Raw genomic sequence first — 26,446 nt, 5'->3', positions numbered from 1 at the left:
TTCTTAATCTCTGTCATGATCTATTATGCTACTTGAGAAAACAGGCAGAGATCTGGGTCATCTAGCTGGTTCTTTGAACTGAAAACTTTCTGCAGAGTCACAGTGGATGGAAATATGGGATTTCTCTGGATGAAAATGTGAAGACCCACCCACTAATTCGACCCTTCAAGACATTAACAGAGAAGGTAAGAGAGAGGATTTGTAACCATGTAGCTGTGTAATGCCCTTCCTTTGGGATTGTATCAGACAATCAGTCCCTCTTAGAAGGTTCCATGAACTGTTAAACTAGCCCTGTGATTGCCATTTCCCAAACCCCAACTTTCTATTCTTTGGCTCTGAGAAACCATGGGTGAAAGAAGTCCAACTTAGTGCTTATAGGTAGCCCAAAATGTGTTCTTCCTGCAACTGACCTAGGAAGAGGCTTTGTTAGACTATTAAGCTGTGGATACAGGATGGAGAAATTGCTAGAAAGAGATTTAGACGAAAGAGAGTTCTGCTATGTAGAATACAGAAAGTCCCAGTGGAAGTAGAAATGGGTTGCTTGTTCTCTCTCTCTCTCTCTCTCTCTCTCTCTCTCTCTCTCTCTCTCTCTCTCTCTCACTCTCACACACACACACACACACATACACACACACACACACACTCTCTCTCTCTCTCTCTCTCTCTCTGCTCTCTCTGTCTCTCTGTCTCTGTCTCTCTCTCTCTCTTTCTCTCCCCTCCCTTCCCTTCCTCCCTCCCTCCCTCTACTTCCAATTAAGTATATGTTCATACCATCTTTGAATTCCAGTGTTACAATCAGTAAGCATTCTTTGTAAGATTAAGTTTAGTGTCATATGTAAGGGATGACATATATATCTTTAAGTGTTGACCATTCATGAAATTGGGCACCCATCAAAATAATTCTAAGAAGTTGTTTCTCAGGATCAAGGCAGAGCCTAGTGTAAATGCATTTTGACAATGTCCCATCTCAAACATAAGACAAAATAAAGATTTTTCTTGGTTGTTCACTTCTTTATAAACTGTAGATAATGTCATTGAAAATGTTGGTTCATTTCCCCTAATAAAAAATACTGCAGGCCTGGGATCTTATATTCAAAAGTATCAAAAAGGTTGTGCATTGTATTCAAGATGCTGCACATGACATTTTGCCCTTGTGAAGAAAGAATGGAACAAACTATCTCCTCTGTGTGCTGTGGGGAGAAGGGTAGAGTGTGTTCTGCATTAGCTCCTCTATACAAACTTCCTCTAGGAAAAGGAAATTTATCGCTGGCCTGCCAGAGAGTCCCTGAAAACCATGCTGGCTGTGGGCTGGACGGTGGAAAGGACTAAAGAAGGAGAAGCTTTGGTTCAGCAAAGAGAGACCGAGAAGCTTCGATGTGTGCCGCAGACCAATCAGGTATGACTGCTACACTCAGTAACCAACACTTGGCCAACAGAAACCATTATGAATCTAGGACCTTCTGGCTGGGTACCATGATGGGACCACCTAATGGGAAAGGTGGAGTTTGGAGTGTGTTAGTAGAGACTGGTGGGAAGAAGGAAAACAATGGCAAACCTAGTAACTCTGGCTCTTTCCTCCTAGGGCAACAGCTACAGCCCTGCCCCTCTGGATCTCTCAAATGTTGTGTTGTCCAGGGAGCTTCAGGTCAGTGCCAACCTAGATGCAGAATGTCCGTGCTTTCTAGACCTTTCCAGTACAGGGCATGATACCCTCTGAAGAGTTAAAGGGGAAAAGCAGGGACTGTTTCTAGAACATATCACAGCGATGATATTAAGCCTCAAGAGGGCTGTGGTGTGCCTAGGCTGTGGAAGAAACACCAGAGAATTAACCAGTCATGGGGAAGCTGTGCCTCCAAGAGTATCATAAAAGGTGATGACTTGGTAAAAGGAAGAATAGTCAGCAAGGTCTTCATGTCCAAACCCCCAAAATAAAGTAAGAGACATTTAGTGCAATGCAGCACCTGGATGGAAATGCCAACCTGGTCCTGGTTACTCTCAGAAGCCATAAGGACAACCTGTGTGTGCCACAGTAGATATGCTCAGTTTCCCCACAATGGTGCAAGAAAGCTGTCACTGTAGGACCCAGAGCTATAAAACCAAAAAGATGTACCTAAAAGGTTTGAGGCATTTCCCTCCAACTCCTTCCTTCTGTCTGTGGCCTCTGCTATAGCCTGGAGATAAAGCCAATGGACCAGCCTCTTGAGCCTTAAGGGAAGTTTTGTTTTGTTTTTGTTTGGTTTCGTTTCGTTTTGTTTTCCCTAAAGGACATCCTTTTCTCTAGGTCAAAGCTGTATAAGCCCCATAGAAAGTTTCATTCTATTTGATAAATCTCAGTGACAGTAGTTTTCAGTAAGGTGTGAGGTAAAGATTTTTATAGATTTTTAGCTTTGGCTTGACTTCTAGCCAGCTCCCTGTCTTCGGCAAGAAGTATAACACTAAGCTATACGAGGTGCTGGTGGCGTGCAGCTTTGGCAGGAATGTGTGTTTCTCACGGATGCACTAGGCTGCCCAGATAATAAGTTGCAAAGGACAGAATCTGAAATGGTTTTCTGTGTACGGGACGACTAAAGCTAATGAGACATATCACGCAGACTAATTAATAAAGGTAGGCCTCCCGCAGTAGGAGGGTAACAAATGGTGGAGCTGTTCCAAAACAGGAAATAAGAAGCCATTTTTCTTGCTCGCCTTCTCTCTTATGTCTCCGGGGTGGGGCACAGGGAATGGTGGAGGTGGTGGCTGAGAACTATCACAACATCTGGGCCAAGAAGAAGAAGCTGGAGCTGGAAAGCAAAGGTGAGCTTGTTTCGTGGCATCCCGTGAGGAAAGTGAGCGAGGTGCTGGTAGCCGCCTTTTCCCAGAAGTACAAAGAACAATAATCTCTCATCTTACTTCAGGCGGTGGCAGCCACCCACTTTTGGTGCCATACGACACCTTGACTGCCAAGGAAAAATTCAGGGATCGAGAGAAGGCCCAGGACCTGTTCAAATTCCTCCAGGTGAATGGCGTTCTAGTCTCGAGGTAAGTCATCTTCCATGTGGTATTAGTGGGGTAGAGGTGACAGGAGTTAGATCTCCCCATTAGGTACTTAATCACCCAACTACAAAAACCATTAGATTAAAGACAGAGCTTGAAACTTTTGAATGGGCGTATAATGAATGCAAGTGTATACACTCACAAACATTATGTTATAGGTCAAAGTTTTTTCTTAATATATTCTCTAGCAATTGGAGTGATAAACCATATTCATAATATACCCAGGAAGCTTTAGAATTTAGCTGCCTTTAGAGAGAAATAAGAATTTGAGGCACAAGCCAAACAAGGTTTGATATGCTAGATTATTTTTTTAGATTTCTCCCCTATCCCTTATTTATCCTTAATTCAAAACCGTATCTATGAATTTGCAGCTGACAATCTTTGTGGAAGAGCCACTTGGCTTTCATAGAACTGGCAGCTCTTCCACACTTTGATCTGATTGTTTTATAGTTTGTTAAACTATGTAACAATAACAAGAGCATGCACAAGCAGCAGAAGCAGCCTCTGAGGCACAGGAACCGATTCTTCTGAAGCTATAACCCCCTCGGAGGGGAACACATGGAGACATCCTAAGACGTTCTACCACCCATTGATGAATGTCTTCTATCAAGTTGGCTTGGACTACCTAAGTCTTTAATCAGACATCTGGAGAGAGCTCCAGAGCCTTGTGCTTGCTGCCTTCTTTAAAGGAGGAAAAACCAAGTGGAGATCCTGCTCTGATACACCCATTCTCCTTCAAAACTAATAGTTGACAAGGAAGATATATTTCCCTTTTTAATTTCCTATAGAATTTTGCTAGATAATGCCAAGTAAATAAAAACTATACAAATATTTCTATTGTAGTTCATAGGAAGAAAATGACAAAGCATATTTGCCACTGTTGTAGGAAAGGTCATGCTGCAGGAGACAGTCTCCAGGGGAGCTTTTGAGAAAGACTCCCCGCCCTACTTTAATCCTCTTTCTAACACTAAGAAGAATGCAGAGTGTAACTTGCTGATAAAATTCCTTGCTGGAGGAAAAGAAAACTTCTCCTTTGCTATAACCAAAAGGGAGAGAAGGGAACCAGGAGCAGTAGGCATAGGGGCCAGAGACCAAGAGGGGAAGAAAAATAAGAGACCAGGGCAGTGTAACCAAAATGGCTGGGTTATATAGGGAAGAACCTCTGCTCTGCGGAAAGGACAGCCCAACCCAGCCCCTGGGCTGGAGGGTTTCAGGTAGAGGGTGCAGTACAGCAAACACCCTGTACCAGGTAGGCACTGAGGGATGCTGGGAGAACCTGGAGGCCAGGTCTGCTTTGTTATATTAAATAGGCACCAAAGCCATTTGTCCCAGGTTTGAAACTTAGCAATAACACATTGCTTCCATCATTCCACACAATTTATATTTTGTTCATGTCTACATACAGCCAGCATCAGGTCAAACATGAGGAGTAGTTGTCATCTCCTCTGACTTCCAACTCAATATCTTTTAGTAATAATTATAAAGATCTCTCTGAAGACTCTGCGGAGAAATTACTTTAGTAAAAGTGTTATGTGCTAGCTAACACGGTCAAGTCCAAGTGCGCGAGTCTGTCAGTCAGAGATGCTGAGGTACTAAGAACAGCTGTCAACACTGAAAATTAGATTTCAGCAGCGTGGGGAGGATGGGTGATAGACCCCCAGTCACATGACTTTCTCTGCTACTTCTGGGGGTTCGTCTCTGTTCACTCTAGAGGCATGAAGGATGTGGAGCTGGACGCCTCCTCCATGGAAAAGAGGTTTGCCTACAAGTTTTTGAAGAAGATCCTGAAGTATGTTGACTCGGCTCAAGAATTTATTGCTCACTTGGGTAAGAGTAGCAATACCCAGGGAAGAATTTTTATTCCTTTAGAAAGAATGATCTAATTACAAGTGATCTTCTTTTTTTTTTTTTCTTTTTCTTTTAAAATTTACTTGAATACTCCTCAAGAAATTATGATGAAAGTCGAGGGGGCCAGGGCAACTTTAACAGGGGTCCTCTTCCACCATTACAGCTGCTTAGTTCTACAGGCTACCACCCTAGTCCCCCGGGATTGAGCTTCTAGGGGCTGGGGAGGAGAGGGCAGGGCCGGACCGTCCTGGGCTAGAACAAATAGTGGCAGCGGAGGCTTGAGAGGGAAGTTTGTTAGTGGAGGCAGCGGTAGAGGCCGTCATACATGGTCCTTCACTCGACAGACATGCTCTTGGGAGTGCTCCAAATAAATGGACATTTCATGAGGACAAAAAACAAAGAGACTTTGAAGGACCAATTTAGACTTAGCAGTAATATCTGGATACATCTGAGAGAATATTTTTATCTGAAGAAAGCAGGGTTTTTTTGATACTTAACGAGATTTCAATAAAAATCCAAACTTTGTAAAATAAATAAATAAATAAATAAATAAATAAATAAATAAACAAATAAATAAAACATATTTTCTATGAGTATACTGTAACTGTTTTCAGACACACCAGAAGAGGGCACTGGATCCTGTTACAGATGATTGTGAGCCACCATGTGGGTGCTGGAAATTGAACTTAGGACCTCTGAAAGAGTAGCCAGTACTCTTAACTACTAAGCCTTCTCTCCAGCCCCAAGAGTGGTCCTCTTGTGTCACTGTTGTTAATGATCCATGGAGACAAAGAATTTGTGTGGAGAAGAGTGGCTGAGATTTAGCCCTCCACCCCGCCCTCCACCTACTTTAGTTCCTTGGCTTCTCTGCTGGATTTGATCAGCTCTTGGGTTGTTTTATAAAGCAACTTGTCCTATTAACTTTTCCCACACTTTCACTGAAGCTGCTTCAGAAAAGGGTGTAGCGAGACAGCTGGGAGAGAGTTGACATGGCACACACCCAACTAACACTGTCCCAATGTGCCTTGTAAGATGCTATTTCATGAAAGCAACTAGACTTGCTTCTTGCCTTTTAAAAAGCTGCTCTGTTTCTAAAAATACTGTGGTGGTTCATTTGTTTGCTTGTTTGCTCTGACCAAAGTTTGTTACTCCTGCCTTTGTAGAAGCCATTGTCAGCAGTGGGAAAACGGAAAAGTCTCCCCATGACCAGGAGATCAAATTCTTTGCCAAAGTAAGTGTTTCTCCTTTGCTCAGGATCTACTACTGGGTTTAAAGGGGTCCATCAAAGAGATTTGAAAATCCAAAAGCTTTCAGTGAGACAGAGGTGAATTTCCTTGTTATAGAAGAGACCCAGAGGGGCTGGAGAGATGGCTCTGTGGTTAAAAGTACTGATTGCTCTTCCGAAGGTCCTGAGTTCAAATCCCTGCAACCACATGGTGGCTCACAACCATCTGTACTGAGATCTGACTCCCTCTTCTAGAGTGTCTGAAGACAGCTACTGTGTATTTATAATAAATAAATCTTAAAAAAAAAAAAGAATGCTAGAGAAGAGACCCAGGGTGGGTAGGAGTTCTGAGGAAGTATGCATCCTGCTCAGCTCCACACAGTAGCTTAGGGATACTCCTGCCTTGTTCTGCACCATCTGTAACAGTGTGCCACTTGCTAGTGTGTTCCAAACAAGCTCAACCGTCTGTACCGTGGGAAACTAGTGTGTAAAGGAAAGAGTGGGCGAGCAAACTGCTGCTTTTCTGACATTCTAACCTAGTGCCGCCAGCAAGACGTTTTCATTTACTCCAGCTACAAAGAAAGCCAAGCGAGCTCCGTGGCCCTGTCTCACTGAAATCAGCTGTCCTGTTTCTGAAAAGGAGAGAATGCATTTGGCATGAATGTTGTCCACAAAACCCTGCTCAGAGGGACCAAGTACCTTTCAATATCTTTGCTGTGAGAAGCAGAGACAGATTTAAGTTGAGGGCTTAGCCATACCTTGAGTGCAGGTGTTGATGCAGTGGCCAAGAAGGAAGTCTGAGTTTCCTAGATATTGCCTTGAAATCCCTATGCAAATGTATTTGCGTCTATATTTTGTCAATAGTCTTTTCTTTTGCATAACTCCAACGCCTCTTGTTAATAGCACAGAAAATAATAATAATAATAATAATGCAAAGTGAGACCAAGAGTAGAACTTCCTGGAAATCCACAGCCAGTGTTGAGATGCCTTTGCTCACCAAGAAAGAATTCTTTAAAAGGAACGGGCAGATAGACTTCGATCAGCTACTTTAAAAGTGATGTTCGATGGTTTCCAGGTTCTCCTCCCACTGGTTGACCAGTATTTCACCAACCACCGCCTTTACTTCCTGTCATCTCCTCTGAAGCCGCTCAGTAGCAGTGGGTATGCTTCCCATAAAGAGAAAGAAATGGTGGCCAGGTAAGTCTGTGAAGTCAAGAGAGGACCACTGTGGTAGTCAGCTTTGAGTTACTGTAACAGCACGCCTGAGATACGTAAGGCCAAAAGGTTTACTTAGCTCATAGTTCTGAAGTTTAAATCTAGTAGACACCTTTTTTCATCCCATGGTGGGGAGTTCATGGTGAGACAAACTGCTGAGCTCATGGCCAGAAGGCAAAAATGACCGGATCCTAAGACCTCCTTAGGGACATGTCCCATTGACCCAAAACCTCCCACTCCGCTCCAGCCTCCAAGGATCCTTAACCTCCCGGTAGCAATACCTAGAGGCAGCTTCTTACACATGGGCCCTAGAAGGATGCTTATTCAAACTGCCATTCTCGGTGCTAATATAACCATATTAGCACATATTTAAGACATCAGCTACCTGGGGACCAAATGACAAGTTCTTTGTGGAAATGATGCATAACGTGATAATTAGTAACTCAGAGTCTTGATTAGTATCTTGATTTGAAAATTTTTATGATTGTATATATCTTAGTGATATATACAGAAACGAATGGAATCACACTGTGTGGAGTGTGCATGGGGCTTGTGAAATACATATATATGCAGGTTAATTACCATGAAATAATGCTGAGAAAGATGGCCAAGGTCCTTCTGAAACTTGAAAATTAAACATGAAACACTAAGTCACACACTGCTTTCAGTCACCTCTTCATCAAGCCTGCAAGATTAAAGTCTTAAAACTCAGATCTTACAAGGCCTAGTGCAAGCAGTCTGAGATTTGAAAGCTAGAACTACAGGATTTGATAAACATTGATGGAGAAGTATCAGCCCCAGAGCTGAAGGGGTGACTCACTGGGTAAGGGTGCTTGCTCCTCAGGATGGTTTGCAGACGCTCAGCCCAGGGAGTGGCATTATTAGAAGATGTGACCCTGTTTGAGTAGATGTGGCCTTGATGGAGTAGGTGTGTCACTGTGGGTGTGAGCTTTAAGACCCTCATCCTAGCTGCCTGGAAGTCAGTCTTCCACTAGCAGCCTTCAGATGAAGATGTAGAACTCTCAGTTCCTCCTGCACCATGCCTGCCTGGATGCTGCCATGCTCCCCACCTTGATGATAATGGACTGAACTTCTGAACCTATAAGCCAGCCCCAACTAAATGTTGTCCTTTATAAGACTTGCCTTGGTCATGGTGTCTGTTCACAGCAGTAAAACTCTAGCTAAGACACTGCCCAAGTGTTAGTAATGGAGTTTGGATCTTTGCACTTAAATAAGAAGCTGTGTGTGACTGCACGTGCACACCTGTAGCTCGGTCATTATAGGGAGCTAAGGCAGGAATATCTCTAGAGCTTGCTGGTCAGCAACCTAGCTCCTGTCTCCATTTAGTGAGAGACACTGTGTCTACAGGAATAAGGTAGAGCGATTGAACACTGGACATTATCCTCTGGCTGCCAGATGCCCAGGCACGTGCATGTGCACAGGCACACGCACATGCACACGGGCGCTCACACATACACACACACACACCAGCCTCTAGGCATAAAGAAGGAGTTCCTTCACCGACCTTAGCACAGGGGAACCTTCATAATGAGGATAAAAGGTGCGTCTAGCATGCTTCAGATTCTCCCCGTTTGGTCAATAAAAGGCCACGTGTGGATTAGACTTCTAAACAGCAGAGATCTGCAGACGGTAGTGAAGGGCTAAGTACTCTCCATTCACAGTGGACACGGACATCAGACTGAATAAGAGCTCAGCCATTAACTATCACACTCTGTGGGAGTATATTCGGCTTGAAGATTTGCCTAACATTTATTCAACACTGCATGAGCAGACACTGAAATTAATTTTTCATGTATGAGAGTTATTGCCCACCTGAGTAAGTGCGGCACTTACACACGCCAACTTCTATGCTGTGATCAGCTAGTCCCACCCAAGACAGAAGAAACCCCAGATTAGGATACTTTGGGACCAGGTGCTGATCCCAGGATCGGATGCCTTTAGGTTGAACTAGCGCATTCCATATATAGCTAGGGAAATGAAGGGCCGTGCAAGACATTTAGATAATCCAACAGCGGGCAGGTGTGTCTGTTTTCTTCATCTGTTGATTTTAGACTATTAATTCATGGAAATGTAACATTTGTTCAACCAGGCACCATTTGTCATGGCTGGAATACAACCGAGAGCTGATCAGCCTTGCAAATAGCTTCCAAATCCATCTGCGAGCTGGTGTCTCCCACAGAAGCAGTTGTGTTTGCGCTGAGCATGTTCACCCTAGTAGACTCTTTTCTTCTTTCCTTCCTTCTTCTTTCCCTTTTTCCCTTTGTTTGTTTGTTTGTTTGTTTGTTTAAGGGACTAGGGACGCTGGCTCATTTGTTTCATGTGTCTTGCTGTGTAGCCCTGGCAGGCCCACAATTAATTGTGTAAGTCAGATGGGTTCTTAGCTCACAAAAATCTGCCTGCTTCTGCCTCCAAAATTCTAGGATTAAAGGTCCAGCTCCACAGCCCATCACAAGCTAATAACACATACCAGATGCCTTTTTATTGAATCCTTCATTTCTTGGTCTATGTTTTATTTATATACACATACATATATAATTTATAAATAGTATATATAATTATATTATTTATAAATATTATATATAATTATATTATTTATAAATATTATATATAATATCCATTTATTTTTAATTTCATCTGTATAAGTATTTTACCTGCATACATGTGAATCTTGTGTGTTTTTTAAAAAACTTACTCACTTTATACCCGCTCACTGCCTCCCTCCTCCCTCCTGGCCACCCTTCCCACAATCCTTCCTTCATTTCCCTTCCTCTTCTCCTCTGAGCAGGTGGGGTCCCTCCTGGGTATCTCCCCACCCTGGCACTTCAAGTCTCTGCAAGGCTAGGTGTTTCCTCTCCCACTGAGGCCAGACAAGGCAGCCCAGCTGAAAGAGCATAACCCACATACAGGAAACAGCTTTTGGGATAGCCCCTACTCCAGTTGTTTGGGACCCACATGAAAACCAAGCTGCATATCTGTTACATGTGTGCAGGGAGACCTAAGTCCAGTCCATATATGTTCTTTGGTTGGTGATTCAGTCTCTGAGATACCCAAGGGTCCAGATTGTTTGGTTCTGTTGGTCTTCCTGTGGTGTTCTTATCCCCTTAGGGGGTACAATCTTTCCTCCTATTCTTCCATAAGAGTCCCCTATCTCCATCCACTATTTGATTGTGGGTGTATATTTCTGTCTAAGTCAGTTGGTAGGACCAGCCTTTCAGATAACAGCCATGCTAGACTCCTATCTGCAATCATAACAGAGTATCATCAATAGTCTCAGGGATTAGTGCTTCCCCATGGGATGGGTCTCAAGTTGAACCAGATACTGTTTGGTCATTCCCTCTGTCTCTGCTCCATCCCCAATCCCTGCAATTTTTTTAATTTTTTTTTATTCAATGTATTCTTTATTTACATTTCAAATGATTTCCCCCTTCCTGGGTCCCCCCTCCCTGAAAGTCCCATAAGCCCTCTTCCCTCCCCTTGTTCCCCAATCCACCCCTTACCACTTCCCTGTCCTGGTATTCCCCTACACTACTGCACTGAGCCTTTCTAGGGCCAGGGGCCACTCCTTCCTTCTTCTTGGGCATCATTTGATACGTGAATTATGTCTTGGGTATTCCAAGCTTCTAGGCTAATATCCACTTATCAGTGAGTGCATACCATGAGTGTTCTTTTGAGATTGGGTTACCTCACTTAGGATGATGATATTCTCCAGTTCCATCCATTTGTCTAAGAATTTCATGAATTCATTCTTTCTAATAGCTGAATAGTACTCCATTGTGTATAAAAACCACATTTTCTGTATCCATTCCTCCATTGAGGGACATCTGGGTTCTTTCCAGCTTCTGGCTATTATAAATAGGGCTGCTATGAACATAGCAGAGCATGTATCCTTATTACATGCTGGGGAATCCTCTGGGTATATGCTCAGGAGTGGTATAGCTGCGGTTCTCCAGAAGTATAATTCCCAGTTTTCTGAGGAACCACCAGACTGATTTCCAGAGTGGTAGTACCAGCTTGCAACCCCACCAGCAATGGAGGAGTGTTCTCTTTCTTTCTTTTCTTTTTTTTTATTCGATATAATTTATGTACATTTCAAATGGCTTCCCCTTTTCTAGCCCCCCCCCCACTCCCCGATAGTCCCGTAAGCCCCCTTCTCTTCCCCTGTCCTCCCTCCTACCCCTTCCCACTTCCCCGTTCTGGTTTTGCCGAATACTGTTTCACTGAGTCTTTCCAGAACCAGGGGCCACTCCTCCTTTCTTCTTATATCTCATTTGATGTGTGGATTATGTTTTGGGTATTCCAGTTTTCTAGGTTAATAACCACTTATTAGTGAGTGCATACCATGATTCACCTTTTGAGTCTGGGTTACCTCACTTAGTATGATGTTCTCTAGCTCCATCCATTTGCCTAAGAATTTCATGAATTCATTGTTTCTAATGGCTGAATAGTACTCCATTGTGTAGATATACCACATTTTTTGCATCCACTCTTCTGTTGAGGGATACCTGGGTTCTTTCCAGCATCTGGCAATTATAAATAGGGCTGCTATGAACATAGTAGAGCATGTATCCTTATTACATGGTGGGGAATCCTCTGGATATATGCCCAGGAGTGGTATAGCAGGATCTTCTGGAAGTGAGGTGCCCAGTTTTCGGAGGAACCGCCAGACTGATTTCCAGAGTGGTTGTACCAATTTGCAACCCCACCAGCAATGGAGGAGTGTTCCTCTTTCTCCACACCCTCTCCAACACCTGCTGTCTCCTGAATTTTTAATCTTAGCCATTCTGACTGGTGTAAGATGAAATCTTAGGGTTGTTTTGATTTGCATTTCCCTAATGACTAATGAAGTTGAGCATTTTTTAAGATGCTTCTCTGCCATCCGAAGTTCTTCAGGTGAGAATTCTTTGTTTAACTCTGTACCCCATTTTTTAATAGGGTTGTTCGGTTTTCTGGAGTCTAACTTCTTGAGTTCTTTATATATATTGGATATTAGCCCTCTATCTGATGTAGGATTGGTGAAGATCTTTTCCCAATTTGTTGGTTGCCGATCTGTCCTCTTGATGGTGTCCTTTGCCTTACAGAAACTCTGTAACCTTATGAGGTCCCATTTGTCAATTCTTGCTCTTAGAGCATATGCTATTGGTGTTCTGTTCAGAAACTTTCTCCCTGTACCGATGTCCTCAAGGGTCTTCCCCAGTTTCTTTTCTATTAGCTTCAGAGTGTCTGGCTTTATGTGGAGGTCCTTGATCCATTTGGATTTGAGCTTAGTACAAGGAGACAAGGATGGATCAATTCGCATTCTTCTGCATGCTGACCTCCAGTTGAACCAGCACCATTTGTTGAAAAGGCTATCTTTTTTCCATTGGATGTTTTCAGCCTCTTTGTCGAGGATCAAGTGGCCATAGGTGTGTGGGTTCATTTCTGGATCTTCAATCCTGTTCCATTGATCCTCCTGTCTGTCACTGTACCAATACCATGCAGTTTTTAACACTATTGCTCTGTAGTATTGCTTGAGGTCAGGGATACTGATTCCCCCAGATTTTCTTTTGTTGCTGAGAATAGTTTTAGCTATCCTGGGTTTTTTGTTGTTCCAGATGAATTTGATAATTGCTCTTTCTAACTCTGTGAAGAATTGGGTTGGGATTTTGATGGGTATTGCATTGAATCTGTATAGTGCTTTAGGCAAAATGGCCATTTTAACTATATTGATTCTACCGATCCATGAGCATGGGAGGTTTTCCCATTTTTTGAGGTCTTCTTCCATTTCCTTCTTCAGAGTCTTGAAGTTCTTGTCATACAGATCTTTCACATGTTTGGTAAGAGTCACCCCAAGATACTTTATACTGTTTGTGGCTATTGTGAAGGGGGTCATTTCCCTAATTTCTTTCTCAGCCTGCTTATCCTTTGACTATAGGAAGGCCACTGATTTGCTGGAGTTGATTTTATAACCTGCCACTTTGCTGAAGTTGTTTATCAGCTGTAGGAGCTCTCTAGTGGAGTTCTTTGGGTCACTTAGGTAGACGATCATGTCGTCTGCAAATAATGATAGTTTGACTTCTTCCTTTCCAATTTGTATCCCTTTGACCTCCTTATGTTGTCGAATTGCCCGAGCTAGTACCTTAAGTACAATATTGAAAAGATAAGGAGAAAGGGGGCAGCCTTGTCTGGTCCCTGATTTCAGTGGGATTGCTTCAAGTTTCTCTCCATTTAGTTTGATGCTGGCTACCGGTTTGCTGTATATTGCTTTTACTATGTTTAGGTATGGGCCTTGAATTCCTGTTCTCTCCAAGACTTTAAGCATGAAGGGATGCTGAATTTTGTCAAATGCTTTTTCAGCATCCAATGAAATGACCATGTGGTTTTGTTCTTTGAGTTTGTTTATGTAGTGGATTGTATTGATGGATTTCCGTATATTGAACCAACCCTGCATTCCCGGGATAAAGCCTACTTGATCATGGTGGATGATCGTTTTGATGTGTTCTTGGATTCGGTTGGCAAGAATTTTATTGAGTATTTTTGCATCTATATTCAGAAGGGAAATTGGTCTGAAGTTCTCTTTCTTTGTTGGATCTTTTTGTGGCTTTGGTATTAGCGTAATTGTGGCTTCGTAGAAGGAATTGGGTAGTGTTCCTTCTGTTTCTATTTTGTGGAATAGTTTGAAGAGTATTGGTGTTAACTCTTCTTTGAAGGTCTGGTAGAATTCTGATCACTATGGAGTAAAAGTGGTCTTCAATAGCAACAGAAACAACAGAAAACCCACATACACGTGGAAACTGAATAATACTCTACTCAATGATACCTTGGTCAAGGAAGAAATAAAGAAAGAAATTAAAGACTTTTTAGAACATAATGAAAATGAAAACACAACATACCCAAATCTATGGGACACAATGAAAGCAGTGCTAAGAGGAAAACTCATAGCCCTGAGTGCCTCCAAAAAGAAAATGGAGAGAGCATACATTACCAGCTTAATGACACACCTGAAAACCCTAGAACAAAAAGAAGCTATTTCACCCAGGAGGAGTAGAAGGCAGGAAATCATCAAACTCAGGGCCGAAATCAATCAAGTAGAAACAAAGAAAACCATACAAAAAATCAACAAAACCAGGAGCTGGTTCTTTGAGAAAATCAACAAGATAGATAAACCCTTAGCCAGACTGACCAAAGGGCACAGAGAAAGTATCCAAATTAACAAACTTAGAAATGAAAAGGGAGATATAACAACGGAAACTGAGGAAATCCAAAAAATCATCAGATCCTACTACAAGAGCCTGTACTCAACACAACTGGAGAATCTGGAGGAAATGGACAATTTCCTTGACAGATACCAAATACCAAAATTAAATCAGGACCAACTAGACCATCTAAACAGTCCCATAATGCCTAAAGAAATAGAAGGAGTCATAGAAAGTCTTCCAACCAAAAAAAGCACAGGACCAGATGGCTTCAGTGCAGAATTCTAACAGACCTTCAAAGAAGAGTGTTCTCTTTCTCCACAACCTTGCCAGCACCTGTTTTCGCCTGAGTTTTTGATCTTAGCCATTCTGACTGGTGTGAGGTGAAATCTCAGGGTTGTTTTGATTTGCATTTCCCTGATAACTAAGGATGTTGAACATTTCTTTAGGTGCTTCTCAGCCATTTGATATTTCTCAGGTGAAAATTTGTTGTTTAGCTCTGTACCCCATTTTTAAGGGTTATTTGGCTCTCTTATTAGGCAGAGTTTTGGGTCAAACATTTTATGGGTGGATTGGTGTCCCTATCACTCCATCAGGGTTCCTCCCTGGCCACAGAACACAGCCTCCCCAGACTCCATATACCCAATAGTATGAGTCACAGGTAAGGACACCCCCATTGATTCCTAGGCACCTCCCCTATCCCAGGTCTGTCTCTTCCTAGAGATGTCCTCTACTTCCCCTCCTATCAGGTACAGATTTCCATTCATTCTCATGGCCATCCCTACTGCCATTCCCCACAACCAACCCCAAACCCCCAATCCCCTCACCATCCCCTTTCCCATCCAGTTCCTTTCCTCTATCTGCCTTCTGTGACCATTCCATTCCCTCTTCCAAGTGAGGCTCAAACATCCTTGTTTGTGCCCTCCTTCCCATCCAGCCTCCTTAGGTTTGTGGAGTGTAGCATGGGCATCCTGTATTTATTGGCAATACCCACTTACAAGTGAATACATACTGTGCATGTCCTTTTGGGACTGGGTTACCTCACTCAAGATAATATTCTCAAGATCCATCCATTTGACTGCAAAATTCATATTGTCTTTGTTTTTTATGACTGAATATTATTCCATTGTGCAGATGTACCACATTTTCTTTATCTATTCTTCAGTTGAGGGACATCTAACTTGTTTCCAGTTTCTGGCTGTTACAAATAAAACTGCTATGAACATAGTTGAGCAAGTGTCTTTGTAGGATATTGGAGCATCATTTGGGTATATGCCCAGGCGTGGGATAGGTGGGTCTTGAGGCAGAACTTGAGTTTTCTAAGAAACTGCTAAATTGATTTCCAAAGTGGTTGTATAAGTTTGCACTCCCACCAGCAATAGAGTGTTCCCCTTTCTTCATATCCTTGCAACATGTGCTATCATTTGAGTTTTTGACCTATATAAGATGGAATGTCAGAGTTACTTTGATTTGTATTTCCCTAATGACTAAAAACTTCGAACATTTCTTTAAGTGCTACTTGGCCATTCAAGACTCCTGTCTGTTTGTTTAGCTCTGTGCCCTATTTTTTAATTGGGTTATTTGGGTTGTTGGTGTTTAACTTTTTTGAGTTCTTTATAAATTTGGATATTATCCCTCTGTCATATGCAGGCTTGGTGAATATGTAGGCTAATGCTTTGTCCTATTGACAGTGTCTTTTGCCTTACAGAAGCTTTGTAGTTTCAAGACTTTCCATTTATCAGTTGTTGATCTTAGAGCCTGAGCCATTGATTTTCTGTTCAGGAAGTTGTCTCCTGTACCAATGTGTTCAGGGTTATTCCAACTTTCTCTCCTATGAGATTTAGTGAGTTAGGTTTTACATTGGGGTCCTTGATCTACTTGGACTTGAGATTTGTGCAGAGTGATAAATAAGGAACTATTTTCATTCTTCTACATGTAGACATCCAGTTAGACCAACACCATTTGTTGAAGAAGCTTTCTGTTTTCTGTTGTATGGTTTGGGCTTCTTTATCAAAATTCAAGTGTCCATAAGTACATGGGTTTATTTCTGGGTATTCAATTCAATCAATCAATGTGTCTGATTCTGTACCAATACCATTCAGGGGTTTTGTTTTGTTTTGTTTTTACTATTGCTCTCTGTAGTACTGCTTGAGGTCAAAGATGGTAATTCCTCCCAGAGCTCTTTTATTGTTCAGAATTGTTTTGGCCATCCTGGGATTATTGTTTTTTTCCTTATGAAGTTAAGAATTGCTCTTTCAATATCTATAATATTTTTGTTGGAATATGGATTTGCAGATTGGTTTTGCTTACCAAAATGACCATTTTTACAATGTTAATGCCATCTATCCATGAGCATGGGGGATCTTTCTATCTTCTGATATCTTCTTCAATTTCTTTCTTCAGAGACTTCAAGTTCTTGTCATATAGATCTTTCACTTGCTTGGTTAGAGTTACACCAAGATATTTTATATTCTTTGTGGCTATTGTGAAGGGTGTTGTTTCCCTAATTTCTTTCTTGGCCAGTTTATCATTTGTAAAAAGATGGGCTACTGACGTCTTTGAGTTAAAATTTGTATCCAGCAACTTTTCTCAAGATGTGTCTCAGCTGTAGAAGTTCTCTGGTAGAGTTTTTGGGGTTGCTTATGTATACTATCATATCACCCAAAATTAGCAATACTTTGACTTCCTTTCCAACTTGTATCCCCTTGATCGCCTTTAGTTGCTTTATTTCTCTAGCTAAAACTTCAAGTACTATACTGAATAGGGAGAGAGTGGGCAACCTTGTCTTGTCTCTGATTTTAGTGGAATTGCTTTACATTTCTCTCCATTTAGCTTGATGTTGGCTATTGGCTTGCCGTATATTGTTTTGATCATGTTTAAGTATGTACCTTTTATTCATGATCTCTCTAAAACCTTTAACATGAAGGGATGTTGGAGTTGGTCAAAGGCTTTTTCAGCATCTAATAAAATGATTATGTGATTTTTCCCTCTTCAGTTGGTTTATAAAGTAGATTACGTTGATGGGCTTTTGTATACTGAGTCATCCCTGCATCCTTAGGATGATGCCAACTTGATCACTATAGGTGATGTTTCTGATGTGTCCCTGGATTTGTTTGGCAAGTGTTTTTTCATTAATATTCATAAAAGTAATTGATCTTAAGTTCTCTTTATTTTGTTGAATCTTTGTGTGGTTTAGGTATCAAGGTGACTATGGCCTCATAGAATGAGTTTGGCAGTGTTCCTTCTGTTTCTATTTTTAAAAGAGTTCATAGAATCTCCTCCCAAGAGTATCACCCACACATGTGGACTGCTGTCACAGTAGCCTCTGGTGTGCTCAATTAACAGCATGTTCAGAAACATCTACAGGGCTCCTTCCTAGCTGCACAAGGCCTTCCTAACTACAATCAATGAAGTATAGTTCAACTTGCAACAGTCTCCATGGTGAAAAGTGTAAGAGGAACATAGAAAGATATCAGAAATATAAACAACAATAATCAATAACAATGATGATGATGATAGCAGCTTCCTGGTTCCCAGTGAAGTTCTCAACTAGAGCAGGCTATAGACTAATAAAAGATAACAGCAAAAATGTATTTCTTAAAATGTTTATGTGTTTAACAGACTCTTATTTCCCACTCTAACCAGTCACATTTTTCCTAATGCCAACATTTTTCCACTTTCCAGTTAAAGTTTGAAGACTGCAAAATAGTTTTCAGTTCCATGCTGCCTTTTAAAGTCTTTATCTTTTTTCCCCATGTTCCATGAATGAACATTTTATAACACAGAGTGACTATCACCAAGGAAAGTTTGCACAGGGCCATTGCCAAATACTATTCTCCTTACAGAGGAATGGTTTCTGAGTAGGATGGAACTGCCTGCAAGGAGCCATTCTTGACTCTCCACCAAGGCAGAGTGAGCCACATTATCTTCCTCAGCATGGTTGCAAGGACTCTTCCAGAGGACATGGCACCTTCTCCGAAAGCACCAATCAGTGTATTGCTTCACATGTGAGGGGTGGGAGAATGTGGAAAAATCCCTTCCTGAGTCTCCATGGCTCTGAATTACAACTTTTTCTGCTTTAGCCTCTTCTGCAAGCTGGCCGCTCTGGTGAGGCACAGGATTTCCCTCTTTGGTAAGTAAAAGGCTGTGCTGCTGAAGGTAATTACATCCTTCCTGTAATTACCTTGAGCCTTCATGTGTGGCTCCCTTAGAAAACGTGCACCTTGAGACTGAGGTGTCACCTAAATTTTCCATAGAAAATTGGTCTGAAGTATGATTAATGACCTCTCTGCCTCTTTAACAGCTCAGATTTTCCACACCAATGAATGTTTTAAGCTCTGCCTGTGACATCCATCATGAAGCAGAGACTCTGTCAGACCAGAGATTAACGCCTTGTCCCTGAACACAGACCTGGCACTTTGTGTGTGGCTGGTTAATTATACCGGGCTACGGCTTATGCACACTAAGAAGGCTGTATTTAACAGCCAGGCTTGCTGGGGGAAGTCATGGCTGATGTTTTTCATTCTAGGGAGCGATTCAGCTACAATGGTGAGCTGTCTTCATATCTTAGCTCAGACTCTGGACACAAGGTAAACCTGATGTTTTCTTTCTAACAGTTTCTTATGACTCCCTCTCTGACCCCAGACACAAAGATGGCTCTAGAAGTTAGTGCTCTCCTTCTCATTCCCACAGTCCAGACCTACTGTCATGAACCATCTTAAATATGAAGCAGTTAATCAGCTTTGACCCTCTCTTACCAAATTTTTTTCAGGAGATACAATGTGTAAGTAACGTAGCAACATTCAGTTTGTTTCAGTAACATTCAATAGTACACACACACACACACACACACACACACACACACACATACACACATACACAGGTAGAGATATCTGGTAGGCAGTGAAACCTTTGTCATCCTGAGAAGTAAAAAGTATCATTTTGAGTTCAAAATGGACAGTAAGAAAATGCAAGAATATTTGACTTCTAAAAGATTATATATGGAAAGAAGCCAGCAGGTAATGCAAGTTCAATCACTGTGATCCCTGTGGTAAAAGAAGAGAACTGACTCCTAGAAATCGTCCTGTAGCTTCCGTAACTGCACACACATACAAATTGATAAATATAGTTCTTAATATACATCAGATAGTTGGTGATGCAGTATGCAAGTAATCTTAACATGTAGAAGACAGAGACAGAAGGATCAAAAGTTCAATTCCAGCCTTGGAGTTATAGTAAATCTTTATTTAATAAAATAAAAGACACAAGATAATTTGAGAATCTGCAGGAAGGGTGGCTGAACAGGAAAGGAGATTTTATGAAAAAAAAAAGACAACAATACACTGTTCTGATAATATTAACATATGTGATATTTTTAAAGAGAGAAATGGTAAAGTAAGCTGATAGGAGTTCTGTTTAGCATGCTCCTGATAAGAATGATCCTTATCAGAGGTTTCATCCAGCAACTGATGGGAGCAGATTCAGACCCATAGCTAAACATTAGGCAGAACTCTGGGCCCCAAGGAAGATGGGGAGGAAGGGTGTAGGATCCATCAGGGCCAAGGATACTATAAGGACATGGCTCACAGAATCATCTAAGCAGTGTTCACAGGGGCCCACAGAGACTGAAATGACAATCAGGGAGCCTGTATCCATAGGTCCTCTACTTTATGTTATGGCTGTGTAGCTTAGTGTTCTTGTGGGACTCCTAACTGTGGAAGTGAGGGGTATCTCTGACTCTCTTGCCAGCTCTTGGGACCCTTTCCCTTCTACTGGGTTGCTTCGTCCAAGGATTGATTTGAGGGTTTGTGCCTATGCCTATTATAACTTGTTATGCTGTTCATTCGATACCCCTGATCTTTCCTGAAGGGAAACAGGAGGAGTGAATCTGTGGCAGGGCACTGGCAGGTGAAGAGGGAGGGAAAACTGTGGTGGGAATGTAATATACGAGAGAAGAATAAACAAATAACAAAAAAAGGAGGAGAAAGAGGACAAGGAGGAAGTGGGAGAGGGAGAAGAAGGAAGAGGAAGAGGAGGAGGAGCAGGAGCAGAAGCAGAAGAAGCAGAAGAAGAAGGAGGAGGAGAAGGAGGAAGAAGAAGGTCCTTATACAGAGTGTGGTAGCACATACCTTGAATCTCAGCACTCAGGGAGCAGAGACAGTCAGATCTCTGTGAGTTTAAGGCCAGCCAAATGGGCTATATAGTGAGACTTTGTCTCAGAAACAAAACAAAATAAACAATAAATAGTGCTTATCAGAGTCAGGAAGAGGACATACCCCTCAAGATCTAATGTAAAAGAGAACTACCTTCTTAAGAGAGTGACCCAAAGATGGCAGCCTGTGGCAAACTGAACCCCATGAAAAACAATAAGGGCTAGAGACGTGGCTCATAGGGTAAAAGCCCTTGCCTGAGAAGCATGAGGAGGGGAGTTCCCCATCCCCAGGTCCCACAAAAATGTCTAGTGGTTATAGCAACTCATCAGCACTCAGCAGAGTCAAGATCCACAGAACAAGCTGGCTAGCTAGACTGTCTTAGGGTTTCTATTCCTGCACAAACATGACCAAGAAGCAAGTTGAGGAAGAAACAGTTTACTCAGCTTACACTTCCACATTGCTGTTCATCACCAAAGGAAGTCAGGACTAGAACTCAAGCAAGTCAGGAAGCAGGAAGCAGGCCATGGAGGGATGTTTCTTACTGGCTTGCTTCCCCTGGCTTGCTCAGCCTGCTCTCTTATAGAACCCAAGAACACCAGCCCAGGGATGGCACCACCCACAAGCCCCCCCCCATCACTAATTGAGAAAAATGCCCCACAGCTGGATCTCATGGAGGCACTTCCCCAACTGAAGCTCTGTGAAAACTCCAGTTGTGTCAAGTTGACACACAAAACCGGCCAGTACATAGATTAACCAAATTACTGAGTTGTGGGTTCATTTGAGAAACCCTGCTTCAATACATAGAATGGAAAGTCAAGGAAGATGCCCATCATTACCCTCTGACCAGTACACACACACACACACACAAATAAATAAATAAATAACTATAACAGGAGCACAGATCATTATAGGAGATCTCTGGTCTTCAGAGCAAGCCTTGCTGATGGTCTTTACTGTCCTGATATGTTTGATAATCACCATGAAAACTTTGAAGAGAAAGAGCATCTGCCCTGGAAGGAATTCTGTCATTATCTTCTGACGACAATATTGCAATGTAGAAAATTGCAGCCTGCGTATAGGTTTTGTCCCAATTCTATGTTCTATGAAACAGTTCTGAGGGAAGTTCAGCTGTTCTTAGCTTCCTCTGCTCCCAGGGCACATTTCATTGTCCTCTGTCTCAGTTACCTAATAAGGATGGCTTTATAAAGGATTGGCTTTCTCCCTTTCCTCTCCTCTCATCCAATGTAGGATTGCTCTAAAAAGTAAGAGAAGCACAGGCTTTAGACAACTGCTTTCCTCTCTTCTCTTTTCTCCTCCTTCCTCCTTAATAGCATTACAGAGGCTCTTGACCCCAAGTGAGCTGTGGCAAAGGCTCACCGCTATCCTTTCATTAGAAAGCAACAGATGAGGCAGCTGCAGCAAGCCTTAAGGCACAAGTGACTACTACCACTTTCATTCCAAATTGTTCTCTGTGGGTTCCCAGTAACCTTTGTGTTAATGGGACTATTGATTGAGTTTGACAGTGATCTCCACAACCCAAGACTGTCAGTAGCTAACTCCAGTGATCTGTGTGGTTCAAGTTGATTTTCCAGGTGGAAACAGACCAGTATCCACTGTCTGCCCAGTTTGCCTCCAAGTCACCACCGGGTAAAGGGGTTGGTCTGACAATCCAGCTGTGCCCATTTCTGTTTCTGACTGCTGTTAACTTGCAGGACAGTGATGAAGTCAGGCTCAGAGCTGGTGAAAGCCGGGCTGCGAGCGTTCTTTGAAAATGCTGCTGAAGACTTAGAGAAGACCTCAGAAAACCTGAAGCTGGGGAAGTTTACCCATTCCCGAACGCAGATCAAAGGTGTTTCTCAGAATATTAACTACACCACAGTGGCTCTGCTTCCCATCCTGACATCCATCTTTGAGCACATCGCTCAGCATCAGTTTGGGGTGGATCTACTCTGTGAGTCCTACTGCTGTTTGTCACCAATGTCTATGCACTGGCCACAGACAGAGACCCACTCACTCTCATTGACCTTGAGGGCAGAGTAGAAAGACAGATGTCCCATCCTTTTCTTAGATTAAAAAAAAATGCAGTGATTGACCCTTAGAAAGGAAGAACTCAGTTAGTGTGAGTTTAGAACATTTCATCTTTCTCTAATTTCATTCTGAATCAGTCTCACACCTGCTCTGTTGAATTTGAAAAGGTTATCTAAGCCATGCACCTCAGAAGTACTCTGCTGCCAGAGCTTCCTGATGCCGTGCTCCGCATTAAAAAGCCTTGATTATTCACTGGTGCCAGAAGCAAAGTAATGAGGTTAACATCTCATGGTTCCCTTCCCCCCCAATGGCTTTACTTTGCTTTGTACTTTGCAGAATGCCCAGCCCCACCCCACCCTCACCATGTTCATGTTCTGTCACTGAGCTTCAGGCCTGCTTAAACATTGCCATGTGGTTTAACTTAGACAGTTGTCAATAGCTTGGGCTAGGTCTTCTAGCAGTTAGTCCCCACTAGGTAGAAGTCTTATGACATGGAAACAAGGCAGTGTCTTGGTTGGAAACTAAACCATTAAATTGTTTCTGGCTTTGTTGAAGTAGTCCTAGTGGTCCATGGTATGAGGTCTAGATGTGGTTGGGGGTACTTTGCCTGCTGATGAAGTGCTTTGTGTGCCTTCAGAACTCTATTCCCTTAGAAAACAGAGAAGACCATAATACAATTAAAAATACTCTATAATTTTTTTTAGATGAGCATATTTGAGATCTCTCCCTATCTCCCTTCCTCACTCTCTCTCTCTTCTTCTCCCCCTCCCTTCCCATTTCCCTATCTCCAACTCCCTCTCCCTTCCTTCCTCTTCTTTCCTCTCCCTCTCTCCCTTTCTTCCTGTCTCCTTCCTTCCCTTCCTCCCCTCTCTAAATAAAGCATGGCAGATGTATAGCCCTTCTTAGGAAATTATCAAAAGTACCATAGATGCTTCAAGTTTTATCTGTTCTTCGATCCAAAGGAAGACAATATTACCCTTGGTAACATTTGACTATAGTGTCTCCTTTATTGGGTAAATGTCCTGTTTGGAAGCTCCATTGACCCAAAGATTCCCTTCTCCAAGGAGCTTCGTGAACTTCATAGGAGCCCTGCAAATGACATAGGTGACTCAGGTGCAGCACATCCTCCTGTCAGCATATCCTGGCAACTAGTAAAAGAGTTTCCACTTTGAAGAGGATTTTGCTTGTTTACAGAGACAGGGAGGAGGGGAACTAGAGCAGGGTTGTCTGCTTGTGACTGATGCCTACCTTAGCTTTCTTTTTCTTCATGGACTTTTCCATGTGATAGAGCTGGATCCAAGACTGATATGTGTCTGTGACCTTTCTGTTTCAGTGAGTGACGTGCAGATTTCGTGCTACCACATTCTGTGCAGCCTCTATTCCCTTGGGACTGGGAAAAACATCTATGTTGAAAGGTAATTAGTGTTTGCTTACTTTTTTTTAAGTTAAAGCACTTTGGCTCAAAAAAATGTTGTGGGGGAGAGAGGGCCAACACATTCTGCATAAACGAGAACAAAAATAGACATGCTAACATGGACTTAGGATAGCTCAGGAGTCTTCAACCCTACCCAAAGAACTACAGGCAACTGAGGAATGCTAGGAGCAGGAGAAACAGGCTTCCCCTGGGAAGAGCACACAAACTTCATAACCAATACCAAATGATCAGCATGTCATGCAGACTGAGAACTGGGAGGTTGTATTTATGTTTGGGAATACATAACTGTGTGTGTGTGGGGGTGTGTGTCTGGGTGTGTCTGGGTGTGTATGTATGTATGTAAAACAACAGTTTTTAAAAAGAGGTAATAAATTTGAAAGAGAGCAAGGAGGAGTATGGAAGGGATTAAACAGGAAAAGGGAAGGGAGAAAATGTAGAATGCACATATGAAATTCTTAAAGATTAATAAGATATTATGTTAAATTTTAAAAAGAAACCCACTTAACATCTGTTTTTCCATCTAGGAAAAACCCAAATATTCACTGATCAGGAGTGGTAGCTTTATACTACCAATTTGTGGTAATGTAAAGAAACATAATGAGATTAATCAGATCGAAGACTTTGGTGGAAAAAGATACTGAATATATATGAATGACTGGAGGAGCTATAAAATCCTGCAAAATCATGTGCTAGTAGCCAAAAAAAAAAAAAAAAAATGTTGAGGGCACGTGCATTTCATTATCAGGGCTTCTGAGAAGCTTCCAGAGTTCCTGTGGCTAAAGCCTTCTGAGATACTTGGGGGACCTAAGGCAGTAGCTTAGTGGCTTTAGTGTTTAATGAGTCTCTGTGTGACATACCCTTGGACCTTTGCCACAGTCAGCTGTCAGATTAGCAACGGTCTTAAACAACACACAGTTCGGTACCAAAAAGCTATTTGATAATCTTGAATCTGAAAACCTTATTTGTAGGCTTGGGGTTCCAGTTTTCCCTCCATAACCAGTCTGTGGCAGTGGAGGCCTAATGGCTGCTAACTTTTCAACCTCAGGGGCCGTGTGTTGTACTGTTCTGCTTAATTCCAGGAGCAAAATAAGAAGGATAAAAGCTTCAGACTTAGCCTTATTCTTGAAGGACTGATTCTTTTATACATTTCAATTAAGCAAGCCTGAAAGAATTCTATCTGTTTTTAAGTAATTTAATCTGAACACAGTTGGGGGTCTACTCACATACCCATATATAAAGCTTGTATCAAACACCCTAAAATCCAACCCTCATTTCATACTGAAACACACATATATTAAAATTGTGTCAGTAAAGCAAAATGAGAACTTATCCCTTATAGGAACTTAAGAACTAAACTGATGGATTAAAACCCATTTTAGGGATGAATTGAAAACCAGTCTATTCCATCACAGCCCCAGCTTCCTTACAATGGTTTACAGGTTTCAAGAAACTCATTGAAAAACTAATGGTTAAATTTACATTATGATGTCTTTGCATTTGCCCGGCTTACTGTTTTACAGAAAACATACAGAAATGGCTTTGTCATCAACAGTTAACGATTTGTTTTGTTTTGTTTTTGAAACACCATTTCATTGTGTAGCCCTAGCTGTCCTGGAACTCACTCTGTAGTCCAGGCTGACCTAGAACTCAAGAGATGCTCCTAGTTCTGCCTTGTGAGTGCTTAGATTAAATCTATGCACTGCCACCACCCAGTTTATTGGATACCTGTAACTGGAATTACAGATGCTTGTGAACCACCATGTGGGTGTTAGAATTGGACCCAGGTCCTCTAGAAGAGCAGCCAGTGCTCTTTTATTATTAAATCTATTTATTTATCCACTTTACAACCCAATATTAGCCCTTCCTCTTCTCCCAGAACCCCTTTATGTAAGTCCTCCCCCAATTCCCTTTAGAAGGGGAAGCTCCTCTGGGTGTCAAGCCCCCATACACACCCATCCTACTCTCCAACCCCACCCCACACATTAAGTTGCTGCAGGACTAGACATATCCTCTCCTACTGAGGCCAAGGCTGTCTATTTAGGGGCACAGAATCCATAGGCAGACAGGCAGGCAGGCAGACAGGCAGACAGGCAAAAGGTTCAGGGACAGCCCCTGCTCGAGCTGTTTGGGGGACCCACATGAAGACCAAGCTGCTCATCTGCTACATACATATAGGGGGGCCTAGGTCTAGCCTGTGCTCGCTCTTTGGTTGGTGATTCAGTGTCTGGGGGACCCTAAGGTTCCAGGTTAGTTGACTCTGTTGGTCTTCCTATCCTCTTTGGGCTCAATCTTTCTCCCAACTCTTCTATAAGACTCC

At 42.2% G+C, this 26,446-nt stretch overlaps 1 protein-coding gene across 1 annotated transcript in view; it reads left to right on the top strand.

Moving 5' to 3' along the window:
- Ryr3 (ryanodine receptor 3) overlaps window positions 1-26,446 on the top strand; it is a 410,215-nt gene that overhangs the window by 293,809 nt on the left and 89,960 nt on the right. The window contains 12 exon segments of the mRNA XM_052181674.1: window positions 96-185; window positions 1,250-1,396; window positions 1,583-1,645; window positions 2,718-2,793; window positions 2,895-3,018; window positions 4,745-4,860; window positions 6,045-6,112; window positions 7,182-7,303; window positions 18,597-18,646; window positions 19,043-19,103; window positions 22,379-22,617; window positions 24,028-24,109. Of these exon segments, the coding sequence (XP_052037634.1) occupies window positions 96-185; window positions 1,250-1,396; window positions 1,583-1,645; window positions 2,718-2,793; window positions 2,895-3,018; window positions 4,745-4,860; window positions 6,045-6,112; window positions 7,182-7,303; window positions 18,597-18,646; window positions 19,043-19,103; window positions 22,379-22,617; window positions 24,028-24,109 (1,238 nt within the window).

The sequence above is a fragment of the Apodemus sylvaticus genome, chromosome 5, assembly GCF_947179515.1.
Source record: "Apodemus sylvaticus chromosome 5, mApoSyl1.1, whole genome shotgun sequence".
NCBI lineage: Eukaryota > Metazoa > Chordata > Mammalia > Rodentia > Muridae > Apodemus > Apodemus sylvaticus.
The sequence above is the reverse complement of the archived record's forward strand: the minus strand, read 5'-3'. Positions and strand labels throughout refer to the sequence as shown.